This window comes from Lepidochelys olivacea (assembly GCF_965140295.1).
Source record: "Lepidochelys olivacea isolate rLepOli2 genome assembly, chromosome: 8".
Classification (NCBI taxonomy): Eukaryota; Metazoa; Chordata; order Testudines; family Cheloniidae; genus Lepidochelys; species Lepidochelys olivacea.
The window spans coordinates 69,453,770-69,470,860 of NC_140418.1; the positions used below are offsets into that span (position 1 = coordinate 69,453,770).

The 17,091-nt window shown below is 39.1% G+C and overlaps 1 protein-coding gene across 1 annotated transcript in view; it reads left to right on the top strand.

Moving 5' to 3' along the window:
- COL11A1 (collagen type XI alpha 1 chain) overlaps window positions 1–16,832 on the top strand; it is a 232,216-nt gene extending 215,384 nt beyond the window's left edge. Inside the window, exons 58-67 of the mRNA XM_084637779.1 lie at window positions 4,870–4,923; window positions 5,954–6,061; window positions 6,705–6,758; window positions 6,863–6,898; window positions 7,022–7,075; window positions 8,014–8,263; window positions 11,739–11,851; window positions 13,070–13,138; window positions 13,829–14,062; window positions 16,145–16,832. Coding sequence (XP_084493905.1) covers window positions 4,870–4,923; window positions 5,954–6,061; window positions 6,705–6,758; window positions 6,863–6,898; window positions 7,022–7,075; window positions 8,014–8,263; window positions 11,739–11,851; window positions 13,070–13,138; window positions 13,829–14,062; window positions 16,145–16,291 — 1,119 coding nt within the window. The 3' untranslated portion in view covers window positions 16,292–16,832. The remainder of the gene's footprint in view (window positions 1–4,869; window positions 4,924–5,953; window positions 6,062–6,704; window positions 6,759–6,862; window positions 6,899–7,021; window positions 7,076–8,013; window positions 8,264–11,738; window positions 11,852–13,069; window positions 13,139–13,828; window positions 14,063–16,144) is intronic.
- Window positions 16,833–17,091: the final 259 nt, after the last annotated feature.

Below are 17,091 nucleotides of genomic sequence, written 5' to 3' on the forward strand. Positions count from 1 at the left end.
CCTATAAGCAAGAAAGAGCTTCAGAACATGTATTTACATTTTTTCAGGACTAGAATTGTTTCTCCCAATGGACTGTGATGCAACATGTCTATCAATCCATACATAATTTGCATTACAGTATCAGTAGAGGCTCCAAGCAAAATCAGGGTCCAGTTGTGCTAGACACTGCATATATACATTAGGAAGAGAGACAGCTCCTTCCTGAAGAGCTTACAATCTAATTAGATAAGACAAAGAGTGGGAGAAAGACACTATTGCTATTTCCTTAGTGCAGAGGGAGACTTGAGGCACAGAGATTAGGTGACTTGCTCAAGGTCAGACAAGAAATCTGTGGAATAGTCAGGAACTGAACCCAGATTGCCTGAGTCCCAGCACTGTTCCTGAATCAAAGAGCCATCTTTCCTCTTCTAAAACAAAAATTTACTGGTCATTGAATATCCCTTTTCACATTTAAGTAGCAAAAATGTCCGGTGGGATTTAAAATAAAATGTATAGTTAAAAGACCTGTCCTGAGGCTATTTTAAATGCCCAATTTCAATCAGAAGCAAAGTATATTAATGAGTTATATACCATTGAAAATAAGAATTCAAGATTGCCTGTTGATTAGCTAGCTCTAGTAAATCATTAGATTTACACAGCAGCATATTAAACTTTGGTTCACATCTGAAATAAAGTTCAGAGACAGCAGTTGCTGAGTTTAGGTTGCATTCCCCATGGACTGTGGTTGTGAGAAGCATGCCAAAGTAGATATGCAGCAGAGAACAACATGCTGCAGGTGAAAATGTTTGATTCTATATTCCAGAAGCTAAAAAACATATCAGACCTGTTTTCCTTTTCCCTTTTTGTTCATGAATTATGTATTTGCCTAGTCTTTTGCATCAACTGATATCCTGAAGTAGAAATGGAAAAGGTACACACTGAATAAAAATTTGTACATGAAGAGTTGTGGTACTTCTGAATCTGTGCCACATTGGAAGTGTCATTTATGACTGCTATCCATATCATAACTTCTCATATGCCCCCTGGCAGCAGGAGACTGGTAGCGATGAGATACTGGATCATTTTAGCACCTCCTCTCCCCAATGTACACATTTCCAGTGTGAGATTAATGGCTCTGAGAAATTAATGCCTCTTCTACATGTGCATATGCCCTGCGTCACTTGGATTTTCACTTTATTCTGTACAAATTAATCAAAATCAGAATTTTGTTTTGCTCCTCATACGAATAGCAAGAGATTTATCAAGTTTGTAAGCGAAGAGTTCTTCCAGACATAGTCTCATCTTTCCAGATTTTTAAAAAATAAACACCTTTGTTGTAACTATCACAAGATTAATATCTTAATAGACTTCCCTTATGTCCTTGTTAAAGTTAACAGAAAAACTCTCAAGGAGGCAGAAGGGGAAAGGAAAATTATGTGAGTTTCCGATCATGAAGTTTATTCCAAATTCTTCCATCGGTTATGAGGAGAGCTCACAAGATCAACCTTTGGTTGTGTCAGATCTGGAATAAGTAAGGGGTTCACAGTGCTCCAAACCCTGTGTACCTCTGGGGCATCTGTAGAATCTCAGTGATATTGGTGTGGATCCCCAGGCCTTCTGGCTTCCTGCAGTTTTATCCTGCCTGCCAGTCAGCACAACACCAGTGGAGCCCTTTGGCGGATTTCTCCTAGCATCGTCTAACACTGGATCCTCTAAAAAAACCAGGGTGCTGTATTCTATAATGTGGAGTTCTGCTGAGCCTTGGACTGTAAAAACTTCTGAGTGGCTGTCCCATGGAGCTGAAAGATAATTAAGATCCCTGTCTCTTCCCTGTTTTTTCCCCTTGACAGAAATCTAGCTCTGGAGCTCTGAACCTCCCCCTTTCTCATGTTTTGGCTAGGTGCAGGGCCATACAGAAATCTAGAAGCCAAGGTCAGGTCTTTCTTAGGCCACAAGAGAAAATGAGCACTTAGCCCATTGGAAGACGTTACATTGGAAGACGTTACAAAATCACCAATTTGATGTGATTTACAACCTCTTCTCCAAAATAACCCAGACCTGGAAGAGCAGAAAGAAGTGCATTGGCTGAACAACATGAGGAAGCTTGCATATTAGGCCAAATTCTGCCCTGATTTCTTCTCTCACTACCTCCTTCAGTGCAATCTCCATTAAATCAGGACAAAATGTGGCCCTCTATATCTGGCTCAAGCAAACGCACATTTGGGAGTTCTAAACTCACTCACAAATGAAAATTAGGGAAGACTGTTTTGTACCCATAGCAGAGGATGTGAAGTCAGAAGCTCTTCACACAGTGGAAATGGCAGCTTCTGGATTTTCCATTTTGTTCTCTTGGGAATGTGTTTTCCAACTCCTGTGGCGTCCTCTAGCTCCCCACTTCCACGTTTACTTTCCTGTCTTCAAATCTCACATCATGGTACCCTGCTTTTCATCTCAGGAATGCTGGGAATGACTCCTGCCAGTGTCAATTTGTGGACATTTCAGGTGGTCCATTACTAAATTAGATATTGAGCACCACATACTTCTGTGGATTCTGTCTAGCCTCTTTTAAAACTAATTCAGATAAAGTAAGTTTAACTACCAGCTAATGAAATGATGTCCATTAACACTGCTTAATCTCTTGTGTTATTGTGTGTGTTTGTGGTTTCCGATGTTCTGGGCTATGGATAAGTAGCTGTCTCCTAGGTAGATTTTCTAAGCTCCCATACATCTACATTTTGTTAAAAAAAACAGCAAATAAAAAAGTTGTTTCAAAATGCACCACAGGAGCATCTTCTATAATCATGATACTGTAGAGATCGATTTAAGACTATAGAACCTTATTAGATTAAGATTTTTAAATTGTCAATAAAAGTTTAACAGGCTTGCTCTAGTGAGATATATTTACATTGATGCCAAAAGAAATTGCATTTCAGTTTGTATCAACATTAAACACATAGTGCTAATGCTGTCACTGTGATGTTATTTTTTTAAAAGCTCCCATTTTTAAATCCTCATTTTAATTGCATTTGTTTACAAGGTTAGTGTGAGCCACAGTTTCACAGAGTCACAGGGGTGAGTGATTCAGAAAAACTAAGGCTCTGGCAATAGTGTATTTTATAATATCATTGTCATCATACATAGGCTTTCCCAAAAAAAGCTCTTTAAAAGATGCATACTGTAGGGTACCAAAACAAGTTTGGTAAATTCAGACTGATGCCATTTGGAAGGCAGTTCCCTTCTAAATCTCTGAGAAATTAGTGTTTTAAGAACAGTTCATCCAGTCCAATTCTTATGGGATATTCCTTAAGCCATTGTTGAATCTATGCACACTGCTGTCATGATGGCTGAATCTGGCAGCATGGGCAAAATTTACAGTAGAGCTGACAATCTCCATGTACAGTTCATAAAACATGAGTAGTGGTTCTGGTTAGTTTATGTATGCTTGTAATTTAACAATACATCTCCCTACACAGTGCCAAGTAAGGACCCTATCCTGCAAATCTTAGGCAATTAGTGCCATTGATGTCCATTGGATTACTTATTTGAAGAATGACCACTCACATGGCCAAATTTGAAGAGTCAGGCCCTATAGTTCCTCACTGGGGTCCCGTGGTGCATGAATTCTAACTGGATAATATAGTGCTTCACACTTTTGTACAGCTTTTGTTTTTTAAGCACCCTGTCGAGAGCTGACAGAAGCAGCATTAGCATTGCTTCCCCAGGACCAATTACGGACCAAAATGGGGGCAGAGTTTTTCTGACTGTCTTTTAGAAAGCACCTTCTACAGCCGTGGTGCTGTATAAATGATTGGGGTGGCATTGTTTTAAGAGAAAAAAATATTTACTGTAGGTACTTATATGGCCCCCATCACTGTAGTGTCTAAGTGCATCCTAGTCTTTAATGTATTATCCTCATGGCGCCCTGTGAGGTAGGGAAGGGCTATAATCTCCATTCGACACTTGGGGAACTGGGGCATGGAGAAACTAAGGCCCATTTTTAAAGTTATTTTGACATTGTTCTGCTTGCATTGCAAGGCCTAAGGGTCAAAAGTCTGAAGGTATTGAGGTGTCTAACTCCCATTGAAATCAATGGCACTTAGGTGCCTATATACCTTTACAAACTTGGCCCTAAATGACTTACACAGCCAAATCTCATTTTCAGAAGTGGCAGTGCTGAGCAAAGCAAGGCCTAAGTACCTTTAAAAAGCTGGGTCTAAGCAATTTGCCCAAGGTCACACAAGAAGTCTGTGACAGAACAGGGAATTAAACCCTGAGCTCCCTACTCCCAAGATAATACCCTAACCCTGGACTGAAATATGGAGTGGCTTTCAAACCAATAACAAAATAGGGGGAAATTAATATAAGACACCTGCTTAACAATCTGCAAGACATTACTGATCCTTACTACCAACTTAAGTGGTCTCTTTACCACTGTGTTATAAGAGGATAGGGACAATAAAGAACAAGCGTTATTGGAGAAGTAATGAAAAGCATGTAAAGTGCCTACAAGCAAAAGTAATAAGATCAACAAAACATAGATTAGAAAATCTGATTAACTATCACATGCTTCATTGGGTACTTCCAGTGCCACGTGGCGACTTTTAATTGACCTTTAAAGAGCTCTTTCCTCATAAATTTCCAGTCACAGAGGCCCTCACTTCCACTTTCTAGTCTTGTCAAAATCAGCTCTTCTATTCAGAAATGTTTCTTTTATGCATACACTTAAAGATTATCTTGTGCCTTAAGTTGTACACACAGCCCATCATCAGCCACTGAATGCCACCATACCTGAACTTACAGTACTTTTATTATTTCAAGTAACTACTATGAGTACATCATGCCATGCCATTTAAAACTTGTGTTTAACATTATTTCCTTTGACCTATTTAGGGTCCACCTGGCTTGCCTGGACTGAAGGGGGATCCCGGTTCCAAGGGTGAGAAGGTAGGCTGACATTTCTCACTTTGTGTCTTCAGTTTGCGAAAGGCTCCGTTAATTGCATCATCAGTCTAAAAGCCAAGTGTTGGCTGAGTGCATAAGACAAAAAAAAAAAGTATTTCTGTTGTATAAAAGATGCCATAGTGACATGAAAGGTCCATGGCACCCATCAATCAACTCTCCACTGCCATAATAAATAATAAATAATAATAATAATAATTAATAATAAATAATGAAATGGTAGGCCACATCTGCCCATCCTAGCAGCATTCAGAGAGAAAGGAACAGTCATTGCCTGGAAGGTAAATTTAATGACCCTGGCTTTTCTCTGTTATTAGGAGCCCACAGAAATCCATAGGGGAAAAGCATATAGTTTCACAGTTGGGAATAAGACACATTAGCTTTTATAGAGAGAAAGAGCCAAAAAATATAAATATAGAACAATTGTTGTATTTGTCTTTACTGTGAAGTAATAGCAGAAATGACTTTAAAGATATAGGATGGGCTTGTCAAAGGATCCTAAGGGAAACAGGCACCGGAATCCCATTGAGCTATCAGGGCACGGGGAACTGTAGGTAGAAAGGGAAATTGTTTGGAATGAAGCCCATTCTATTGTGAGTTATGTTTTATTTACATACTTGGATCAGGTATTTAAAAATGTATATTACATATTGAGGTGGTTTACAACTCACAAATGTGTCTGGACCATTTAAATACTGACAAGGGTGTGACTTGATACTGATAGGTATTGTTATTGGCTTCAGTAAGTAGCTACTATGTAGCACTCACAGATTTATTTTTCATGGAATACGTAAACTCTGCAGGTAATCTCTGAGCATAAATGTCAGCAAATGCATGTACCTGCAGAATAATTGTGTGCCTACTGTTTTTAGAATTTTTAGGATTTCTCTGTAAATACCTTCAGTGATGACTTTTCAATACCCTAAGCTATCAATATATATTTCTCATGTAATTTACATTATTCATAGTTATATACATTGACCTTCAATCTTACTTTTCTCTGACTCTTTTCTAGGGACATCCCGGTCTGATTGGTCTGATTGGACCTCCAGGAGAACAGGGTGAAAAGGGTGACAGGGGTCTTCCGGGTCCACAAGGGGCTCTCGGAGCCAAGGGCGATACAGTTAGTAAAACATACTTTTGTTTCCATTTAAGTTCTGTACAAGCCTGTTCTCTCTGCCAAGTCAAGAAGAAGAAATTTTGAATTCTAAACCCTTTGCACAGATCTTGTATATGAGTAGCATTTAAATTGCAGCAGCACCTAGTATACCCAGGAAGAATTAAGGTCCCATTGTGTTAGGTGCTGTACAAACATTTCACAAAGCTAAAGAGCTCAAAATCTAGCTTACAGACAAGGCTCAGTCGATGGATGAAACAAACAAATAGGTGGAGGACATGGTCACAACAATTTGCTCAACATTTTCAGTTACACTAGCTGTGCTCACAATGGAGCTCATCATCTGCCTAGCTTTTATCAACTGGCAGTGTTCTGTGTGCATGATGTCAAAAGCGAGCCTTAAGGAGGATTTGGCAGTGGATGGGGTAGTGGCTTTATGAACTTTGGAGAAGTACAAAAACAGAACTCAAATTGGCATGTCATGTTGTTAATCATAAAACAGGGTCTAGATCATTAAGCCGACTCAATCCCTGCGTAGAACTACTCTGAGGTGTACTTAACTAGTCATCTTATTAACCCTGTCACTGTTGCTCAGTATAGCAGAAACAATGGAGCTAGAATAACGTAGTTTCTGCTCATTCTTCTTTAGGGCATTCCCGGTCCCGCTGGTCCACTCGGCCCCCCTGGCCCTCCTGGTTTACCTGTAAGTAATTACATCCAAAGTGTCTTGCCAAATATTGTTCAGTTCAAAATATTCCCGTTTTAGCTTAAGTACAACTCGGTATAACTGTGTCCGTTGTCCCCTAGGGTCCTCAAGGTCCAAAGGGTTCCAAAGGATCCTCTGTAAGTAACTCCTCTCCAGGCTTGTTCTGTATTTTCCCTTGGGGTTGGTGGTTTTCTTAAAAAAATTAGGCTGTTTTGTTTTTCCAAGATTGCTAACATAGTGTTTCTTTCACTGATTTGCAGGGTCCTGGTGGTCAAAAGGGCGATGGTGGTTTACCTGGCCCCCCAGGTCCTCCCGTAAGTAAAATCACTTATTTGACAATGCATTCAGTTAATGGTCCAAATGATCCTGTTTTGTAACACTGGCAGGTAGGACTTTGGAAAACTGCAGAAAAGGAAAATATTAGAGATGGTTGGAAATGTTCCAAACCAAATGCTTTTCTGTTGGAAAATTCCAGTCCATAAATGCAAAAAATTTCATGGAAATGTGATGTCTCTGATGAAAATTCATTCTGAAACAAAAATTTGGGGGAAAAAAAGGGAAAAACTTTTCCTTTTTCAGAACATAACATTTTGATTTTCCATTTTTTGATTTTATAAAATATAAAATTAAAAACAAAAGTCAAAAGCAAAATGAAATATTTTGATTTTCTTGAAATGAAACATTTTGCTCAATCTGAAATGCAATTGATGGAGGAATTTTGGTTCTCTGGAAATTTCAATATTTTTGGTTTCATTCCGGAGTATAAGCATACCAAGAGACTGTCTGTCTCAGGTTGTTTCCCAGGTGCATTAGGCAAGCAACCCCAGAACTGCCCCCCTTTTGGGGGGCAACTTAGCCTTCTCCAAGTGGCTGGCCAGCTCTGCTAGGCAGTATGGTGGTGGACATTGGGGGTGGAGCCTGGGCCTGCCTCTTACATGCCCCCTTTGGGGCATTGCAGGCCTCTGGAAAGCAGGAATATTGCAGTCCCTACATTTTTCTGAGCACATGGACTGTGATTTTGCTCCATGTGGCATTCCCCCTGCTCTGCTCCCATATAAGGGCCAGGCAGAATCTCTCGCTGTTTCTCTGTAATCAAGCCTTGACCAAATGAAAGGAAATCCGAGAAAAATAAAATAAAAAAAGAAGACAGACCATTCAAACCACCTCCAGCCAGGATTTCCATCTATCAATCTATTTATGCATCTAGAAAATAAAATTAAAAGGCAACCAAAGTATGTAATGTACTTTTCAGGGTCCTCCCGGGGAAGTTATCCAGCCTTTGCCAATCCAGTCACCCAAAAAGACAAGAAGATCTTCGGATTACATGCTGGCTGATGCAGTTGATAACATCCTGGATTATTCTGATGGCATGGAGGAAATATTTGGTTCACTCAATTCTCTAAAGCAAGATATTGAGCATATGAAGTTTCCAATGGGCACTCAGAACAACCCAGCCCGAACTTGCAAAGATCTACAACTCTGCCACCCAGACTTCCCAGATGGTATGTTAATATTACGTGACAAAAGCAAATGGGCTGAGGTTATGATTTACTAAGATATATTGTCAGTTCATTAATTCCAGTTATATGGTTAATATAGTCTTTCAAGAAAAGCTAAGAAAATGTTCGTTAAATCCATTATTGGAGGCAAAAAAAGCCATTTATAAACATGGTGAATTTAATTTCAACTACAGAAATTCTGTGTCTGTAAAGCAAGAGTTCATTACATATGCAATACAGTCAGTCTGGTTTTAGATGTACAGCTTTTACAATTTGCTTTACAAAAAAAAAAGCATATTAACAAGGAGAGAAATAAAAGTTTAAATGTTTATTTAGAAAAGGAGGCTTTGCATTTTACAAAACCACCTTTTTCCAAAGAACAAAGGGTGAAGTCCTTGTGCCATTGGGGTCAATGGGAGCTTAGCCACAATGATGCCAAGATTTCACCCAAAAGATATAACTATTTTAAAACTGGGGGTGGGTGGCTGGATGCAGATTTCTTTTAGGTGCTACATATATTAGTCCAGAATTTTAAAAAATGATCAGAGAGTTGTACGAGACATTCCTGAATTCTGCTCACAATACATTCCTTCATAATTCTTTCATCCTAAAAACACATTAAGCAAAAAAAACTGAGGTTTATGTGAAATGTACGGACATATTCAAGATTATGGCAATAAATCTGGCATTAAAGTTTAATAAAATGCAGAGTCATAAATTAGGCAGTGTTTCAGAGAAATAGCTTTGTTTATTTTTTAATTTTTTTAACTGAGCTTACTCTCTGGTAAGCTTTAAATGAAAGCCAACTTTCACACAGCTCTCCTGCTTTTATATTTCTTCTATTGTAATGAATATTTCTCCCTGTTCAAAGTAATTTTTTCACATTTTAAAATGAGAGCAAAAATACATCTTGACAATTTAATACTACTTATTGTTTTCACTCTAGACAGATAAAAACAGATGGTTGCCTTGAGGAACAGTTAAGTAGTGAATGTGCTGTATGAAAAGTACATATATTACAATTCAGTACCTCCATTATAATGACTATCTTTCATAGAAAATCTCTGACTTGTTCACTTACCAGTATTTATCTGTTATGGGGAACTTTTGTTTTAATATGAGTGAGGGTTTAATTTGGTTAAAATAAAAGTGAAAACATTCATTTCTTTACAAAGCTCTTGGGAGTAGGAAGCTAGCTGTCAGGACTGCCTATTTTAAATAAAGAGCGTCTGAACAAAGAAGGCTTAAAAATAACCTGTATCTATTACCACAGATATCACACATATATCCTTATGTTCCATACTGTACATTCAGGAGACAGTATTACTGCAAGGATTGGTAATGCACGCCGTTCAGAAACCTGCACTTTGGCTCGCACCTGGGCTAGGAGGGTAGTGACTGAAAACCCTTGCTATTTGCTGTTCTGCCAGTAGTGTGCAGTTAGCTGGTGGTGTTAATCCACAACACAGAAAACACCATTATAATTAGAATGATTGTTAGCAGTCACCTTAGAGACTGACATTTGAATGGTCTTGGGACTGACTAGAGCACTCACCCTCAGCCCTTGTCTACACTAGCATTTTTAGGACCCATAATTCCCAACAGTGCATATCCACCAGTTGTAAGAAGGGTGGAAGTTGTAGAGCAGAAAAGGCTCAGAGCAGTTCAGACATCTTTGCCATTATGTTGTCTAGCCAGCCATCAGTTATGGTGCTTTTACTATCTGGAAACATCTGAGCCTCGTCTACACTGCAGCTCCAGGGTTAGGCAGCGTAGTGGTAAAATACAGGAACCTGAGGCTTATCTCAGTTTCCACCAGTGCTGCCAGTGCAGATGCATAATTCAGGCGTTAGAAGCAGGGGCAATGGCTCTAGTCCCAGCATGCACCACCCAGCAGAGGTGCAGAAATAAGCTGAACTCCAGAGAGGTGCTTAGCAGCGGGCACCCTGCTTCTGTATACCTACGATTTCTGACATGCACCCTCCCATGACTATGCAGCTCCACACCACCCTGAACACAGGGCTGTGCCTAAACATCACAATCCAGCCCAGGGTTTGAACTGCTCCTTTATGATGTAGCCTTAACATTTCTTCTGCTTGTTTTTCTTTCAACATTCTGAAATATCAGGTTCTGACTTTCTTTAACTGAAGGATCTGGATGTTGAAGTCACAGGAGGCTGACATATACAACATGCTTTCTCCATTCACCTGGGGTCTCTCTGAGAGCTCTGCCTCAGATTTCAGCCTCCTGCAGTGCCATTCACCAGTTCTGCAAATGATTTACTAAAGTCCCTCAGCAAACAAAGGGAGTCATACCCTGAAATAAAATACAAGCTAAACTAAAATAAAAAACAACTGAGGCTGGTTTTGTCTTTCGTAAAGGAGCAATAAAGACAATGACAAAAAATTGTTTTTGCTTCCCACTCTTTAAGATAAAACAACTATAGCTTTACAGCTAAAACTTTTTGAGGAGCATTATATCGCAGTAAAATATGACTTCCAAATTGTCAAGGTTCCTCCCCCACTCTGAACTCTAGGGTACAGATGTGGGGACCTGCATGAAAAACCTCCTAAGCTTATCTTTACCAGCTTAGGTCAAAACTTCCCCAAGGTACAAAATATTCCACCCGTTGTCCTTGGATTGGCCGCTACCACCACCAAACTAATACTGGTTACTGGGGAAGAGCTGTTTGGACACGTCTTTCCCCCCAAAATACTTCCCAAAACCTTGCACCCCACTTCCTGGACAAGGTTTGGTAAAAAGCCTCACCAATTTGCCTAGGTGACTACAGACCCAGACCCTTGGATCTTAAGAACAATGAACAATCCTCCCAACACTTGCACCCCCCCTTTCCTGGGAAATGTTGGATAAAAAGCCTCACCAATTTGCATTGGTGACCACAGACCCAAACCCTTGGATCTGAGAACAATGAACAAGCATTCAGTTTTCTTACAAGAAGACTTTTAATAAAAATAGAAGTAAATAGAAATAAAGAAATCCCCCCTGTAAAATCAGGATGGTAGATATCTTACAGGGTAATTAGATTCAAAAACATAGAGAACCCCTCTAGGCAAAACCTTAAGTTACAAAAAAGATACACAGACAGAAATAGTTATTCTATTCAGCACAATTCTTTTCTCAGCCATTTAAAGAAATCATAATCTAACACATACCTAGCTAGATTACTTACTAAAAGTTCTAAGACTCCATTCCTGGTCTATCCCCGGCAGAGACCCAGCATACAGACAGACACAGACCCTTTGTTTCTCTCCCTCCTCCCAGCTTTTGAAAGTATCTTGTCTCCTCATTGGTCATTTTGGTCAGGTGCCAGCGAGGTTACCTTTAGCTTCTTAACCCTTTACAGGTGAGAGGAGCTTTCCCCTGACCAGGAGGGATTTCAAAGGGGTTTACCCTTCCCTTTATATTTATGACACAAATCAATTGTTATCTTAAGTAAATCCTCTCTTGTTTGTTTTAGGTGAATATTGGATTGATCCTAATCAGGGCTGCTCTGGAGACTCCTTCAAAGTGTACTGTAATTTCACAGCGGGTGGCGAAACTTGCATCTACCCAGATAAGAAATCTGAAGGAGTAAGTACCAATCTGTGTTTTGGGTTGACTGTTGACAGTTCCTGCCATGTTGTTGCAATATTGAACTAAATAGTAAAATGATACTGTCATGTTTTCATTTATCTATTTTTCTTACAGGCTAATTATTACGTTTAATTTGCATAAACATGAGTAAGGCTGCGAGTCTGTTACGGAGGTCACTGACCCCAGGGCCAGCAGCAGCAGCAGCAGCAGCAGTCCCAGGCCTCCCCCTCACCTCGAGCACCAGCGGGTGCCTAGGAGCCTTCCCCTCTCAGAGCACCAGCAGACACCCCAGAGTCGCCCCTCCGGAGCAGCAGCTGCACCCCTGGACCCCGCCCCCAGAGCACCCAAGACTTAGTGAGGGATATATAGTACAAGTCATGGACAGGGCCATGAATTTTTGTTTATTGCCCGTGACCTGTCCAGGACTTTTACTAAAAATATCCATGACTAAATCTTAGCCTTAAACATGCGTAAGGCAATGAAATGATACACAGAGTAAACAAATAGCCACTTTTTACCCCCTTTATCTCAGATGTACATTTTTACTCACCTGCTTGCTAGCTAAATGTCTCCTACAGCCCAGGACGTGACCCAGCTAGTTACCCATTACTAATGAACATACAATGTTCAATCTGAGACCTAAACGATAAACTCTAGTGTCTGATTTTCTACTGTCTTACGCCTACTGGTATCATTTATACCTGTACAAAGTAGCTGAAAAACACTACTATTATGAACTTGTAGTGTTTCACACCCATAAGTATAAATGGTTGCCTATGTGCAACCAGTGAAGAAAGTGGCTTTCTAAAAGCCTGTGTAGACAAAGGATATGAATCAATGTAGTCATACCAGTGCAAATCCTAATTAATCCAAACGGGTGCAGTTTACCCCAATAACTTATCTGAATTGATCTGAGGTGTCTCTGCTACATGCTCTGTACAGTTTATGAACAGAAATTATTCTGTCATCTTTAATTCAGTTCAGTTGGTCTAAAGTAATTAATTTGTAGATATTTTATCTCTGTCTAAACAAAGTATCCAGTTTTAGGGAATTAAATAAATCAGATGTAGCTGTGTCTCTGCATAGTTCCGAAGACCACTTAAAATAGGTTGATATCCCAGAAGGAAGATTTATTTTGCAGTTTTTGATGTGAAAATGCATTCTTTTTTCTAACACACGTTGTAAATACTCACATTCTCTGCTCCTTTACAACAGGTAAGAATTTCATCATGGCCAAAGGAGAATCCAGGAGCCTGGTTTAGTGAATTTAAGAGAGGCAAATTGGTAAGTAGTCATTTCAACATACAGTGATTAACAAACCAGGCAGGTACTATCACCAAGTAATCTTGACTATATAATACAAAAAGGAATTTGTGCAGCCTCAACCTTTGCCCCCTTAAACATAAGAGCAGTAAAGTGGCCTCTTTCACATAGGAGAGCAGGAGCCTGCCCTGTTCTTGCCTATTTATCATGCTTCAAATGTAGCAAAAATGCCAGTGGTTAACTGCAGAGCGGACTGATGTATTCTGGCAGCTCTTGCACCACCACTAACCCTCTGCAAAACAGCTTGAGTGCAGATCCCCATGCTCCATTCCAGGTACACTAAAGATAGGCTGCAGCATCATTTATGCATACTCAGTAAAAGACATATAGTTACGATTAACTGAACCTATGTCCCAGAAGAATTTGCTATTACAAGCTCACAGAGTATTCTGGAGATGATTCTCTGCGTCTTGCAATAGGATGCAGCTAAATGTATAGTTGTTTGTCATAATCCCTACTATAAAATGAAAACCTGTGTACTGATTCATAGCTTGATTGTGCTTTAAAATCTAACAATGACAATATAGTATGTATCAGCTGATTTTCACATTAAAGTCAGTTAATGGGATTCTGTGTCAACCGTAATTTTCCACTTTTGCACTTAAGAGACAGAAACAACCAAATGTTCATATGCCTACTTATATTTTCCAGCTTTCCTATGTGGATGTTGAAGGCAATTCCATTAATATGGTTCAAATGACATTCCTTAAACTACTGAGTGCCTCTGCCAGACAAAATTTCACTTACAACTGTCATCAGTCAGTAGCTTGGCATGATGTGTCATCTGACAGCTATGACAAAGCACTGAGGTTCTTAGGATCAAATGATGAAGAGATGTCTTATGACAATAATCCTTACATCAAAGCTCTTCATGATGGTTGTGCAGTAAGTATAGGCTCAAAATATTCTTTTCTACTATAATATAACTGGTGAGTTTCGTAGTCAAACTAGTTCATTCTTATGCTGGCTTCCTTCTGAGAAAGGCATTTTGTTTTTAATACTCTGCCATTTTAGTAGATTTTAACTACAATGAATTAGTCACTTCTTTAAATTTCATATGAAGAAAAATATCAACCATAAATTAAGCAATAGCAAAGCAAAGTTTGGCATGAATGGTTGCTGTTAGTGCCAATGTGCTGAAATTAGATATTTTGCTATTGTAAATGTTAGGTAAAGGAAAAGCAGCAGAAAATAAGTATTGTGAAAGGAGGCATTGCACTGTTAGTATATATTAACTCTCTGAAATCAGTTAATGCAAGGGGAAGATACATAGTGAAAACACCAAAAATGTGCATTGGATAGCAGTCCTTCATAGATACACAGTGGATCCAAAGCTTGTGAACAAATTGCATAGTTTGACATGTGTGCATTGCTTATCTAAAAGAAGAGCAGAAATCAACACTAGGTAAAGTCCAGGAATTATATCCTTCCCACTCTTCTCCCAGCTTCCCTAGTGTCACTAGGAATATTCCATACACGCACCAGATATCTGATCATCTCTCCAACAAGGTATTGGGTCCATTCAGGTTTATGAGTTGTTAGCTTCTTGCTTCAGAAGCCATGTCTCAATGCTGAATATTTTGCCATTTGTTGTCTAGATAGCTACATATCTATGCATTTATACCTAACTAATCGTGTTTTTGTGATATCTAAGAATCCTCTCTAAAATTCATGAGAGACAATTATTGAGAAGGTTGTGATAAATAGCTTGGGGCAATACCTGGAGTCCTTGGGTTTCCTATTTTTTTTCCATTTGTGTTAGACCAGGTTGTGATACAAAGACATTGCTAGTGTAGTTGGTCAGTGATCTCTTCTTGGCAATGGATGTAGATCACTTTCACTGTGGATTCCTTTACCTCTATCACCCGGGTTTTGATGCAATATGCCGAGGGTGTTGTTCACACAGGTGTGAAATCTGGCAGAGTTAGACAAAATAGTGCTCGATTGGCTGTGTTCTTTTCTTCTTTAGATGCATAGTAGTGTTTTGTTTATCTGCCAGAAGCCTTCTCATGATGGAGTACCATAGGGTTCTATTCTATGATTGCTTCTTTTCAACATGTACCTCTCTTCCTAGTTATTTTAGTATTTTCTTTATATCTTCTGCTATCATGGCCTCTATATGTGGAACTCTTGGGAGAGGTAGTGAAATGGTTTTGGGGTGCAGTGCCATTAATAAGCTGATAACACTAGATTCTAGATCCCTTTGTTATCATAGCCTGCTGTGACATTCTCTCAGCTTTCTCAGTGTCTCTCTGAGATTAGGGATTGGATGAGGGTGTAAAATGACAGAAGATCATTCCAGATAATAGCAAGATGTTGCTTTGGCTGGGTAAAATACCAGAGGAAATGGTGGAGCTGATATCTGCCCCCACGATTAACAGGGTTTGACTACTTTTTAAAAAAATAAACAAAGGTGCACAATCTAGCAGTCATGTCAGAATCCTGGATATTTTGAATTTCCAAGTAGCTGCTGTAACACTTTGAAATGAGGTTACAGCCCTTCTCATTGGAAGTGTATATTGTCTCCGTTATCTCCAGATTGGATTACTGGCCTCTTCATGAGGATAAAATCCCCACAACCCCTGACAACATGATTCACCAGCTAGTACATATGTAAACTCAGAATTCTCGAGGGAACTTTAAACCTCTTATGGATTTTTCCAGTGAGGGGGCCTGTTTTAGCCCGTAGATTTTTGTGATGTTTAATCACTTTCTCTTTTCCAAAAACAATGGTTTCACATTTGCATTTTTAGAAGATAAAAATACTAATTTTAAAAAAGAAAAGAATTCAAGAAAAAAACAGCTTATTAGAAACATCTGGCATTAGTGCATACTGTTCAGTACATGGGGGGGGCAGTTATTTATAATAACAATCTATATTGTAAAGTTAACTTGTGAAAGATCTATAACACTGCAGCTTTTATGTATAGTCATTTTTTATTTTGTTTTGCTCTTTTTTTTTTACAGTCAAGAAAAGGCTATGCAAAGACTGTGATCGAAATCAGTACACCTAAAATAGACCAAGTGCCTATTGTTGATGTGATGATTAATGACTTTGGTGATCAGAACCAGAAGTTTGGATTTGAAGTTGGTCCCGTCTGTTTCCTCGGTTAAGTTTTGGGCAAAGAGCAGATCGGCAAACAAGTTGTGCCGAGGTGCCACCAACCCACTTCATGCCACATGCAAGTTTTGATTAAGGATGGCATAGAAAAAATGTCTTGCTGGGTACGTATGTCTTATCTAGGAAATATCCATTGCCCTTGTAGGACCAGAATCACATGACTTAAACTTATTTCGCAAATCATGGGGGACATAAGAGGCTATGGCAGTGACACACAACATAGCGCTAGCTTTATGAATACTCCCTTTGGATTCCTTGGTGCTGTAAAACATGAATGTCATGGTGCTCCTATTTCAACAAAGAGGTGCTAAGGAGGTGTGTTTAATAAATTGTAATTATTCTATGTACAGTACTATACTGTTATTTCTGTGTCCATTTCCAAAACTTGCATGTGTCTCTGAATTGCATCTGGCTCTTATTTTATAATTGCAAAACATTGTTGTCAATACTGTGTATGTATTATGAAAAATAAAGTTGTAATTTCCAGTGAATCCAATTTAATTTTTCCGATTAATAATAAAGTCCCTTTGTATATATTGATGTTGAAAAGCTCTGTTATTTGAAGTCGCCAACAAAGCTTCAGGTGGCAAAACTGGAAAATCTTTGGAAAGGAACTCAAAACAACACTTTGCTGATATTACTTTGTGAGAATGAATTTCAAGAATGTGAGAATGAATTTCAAGAATGAACGCACCCACTGAGGTGCTGTATTCCATGGTGCTATTACCTCAGACTTTTTATTTTCCTTTCAGATTCCAGGATTTCTTAAGATACCTGTATATACCTAAAATAA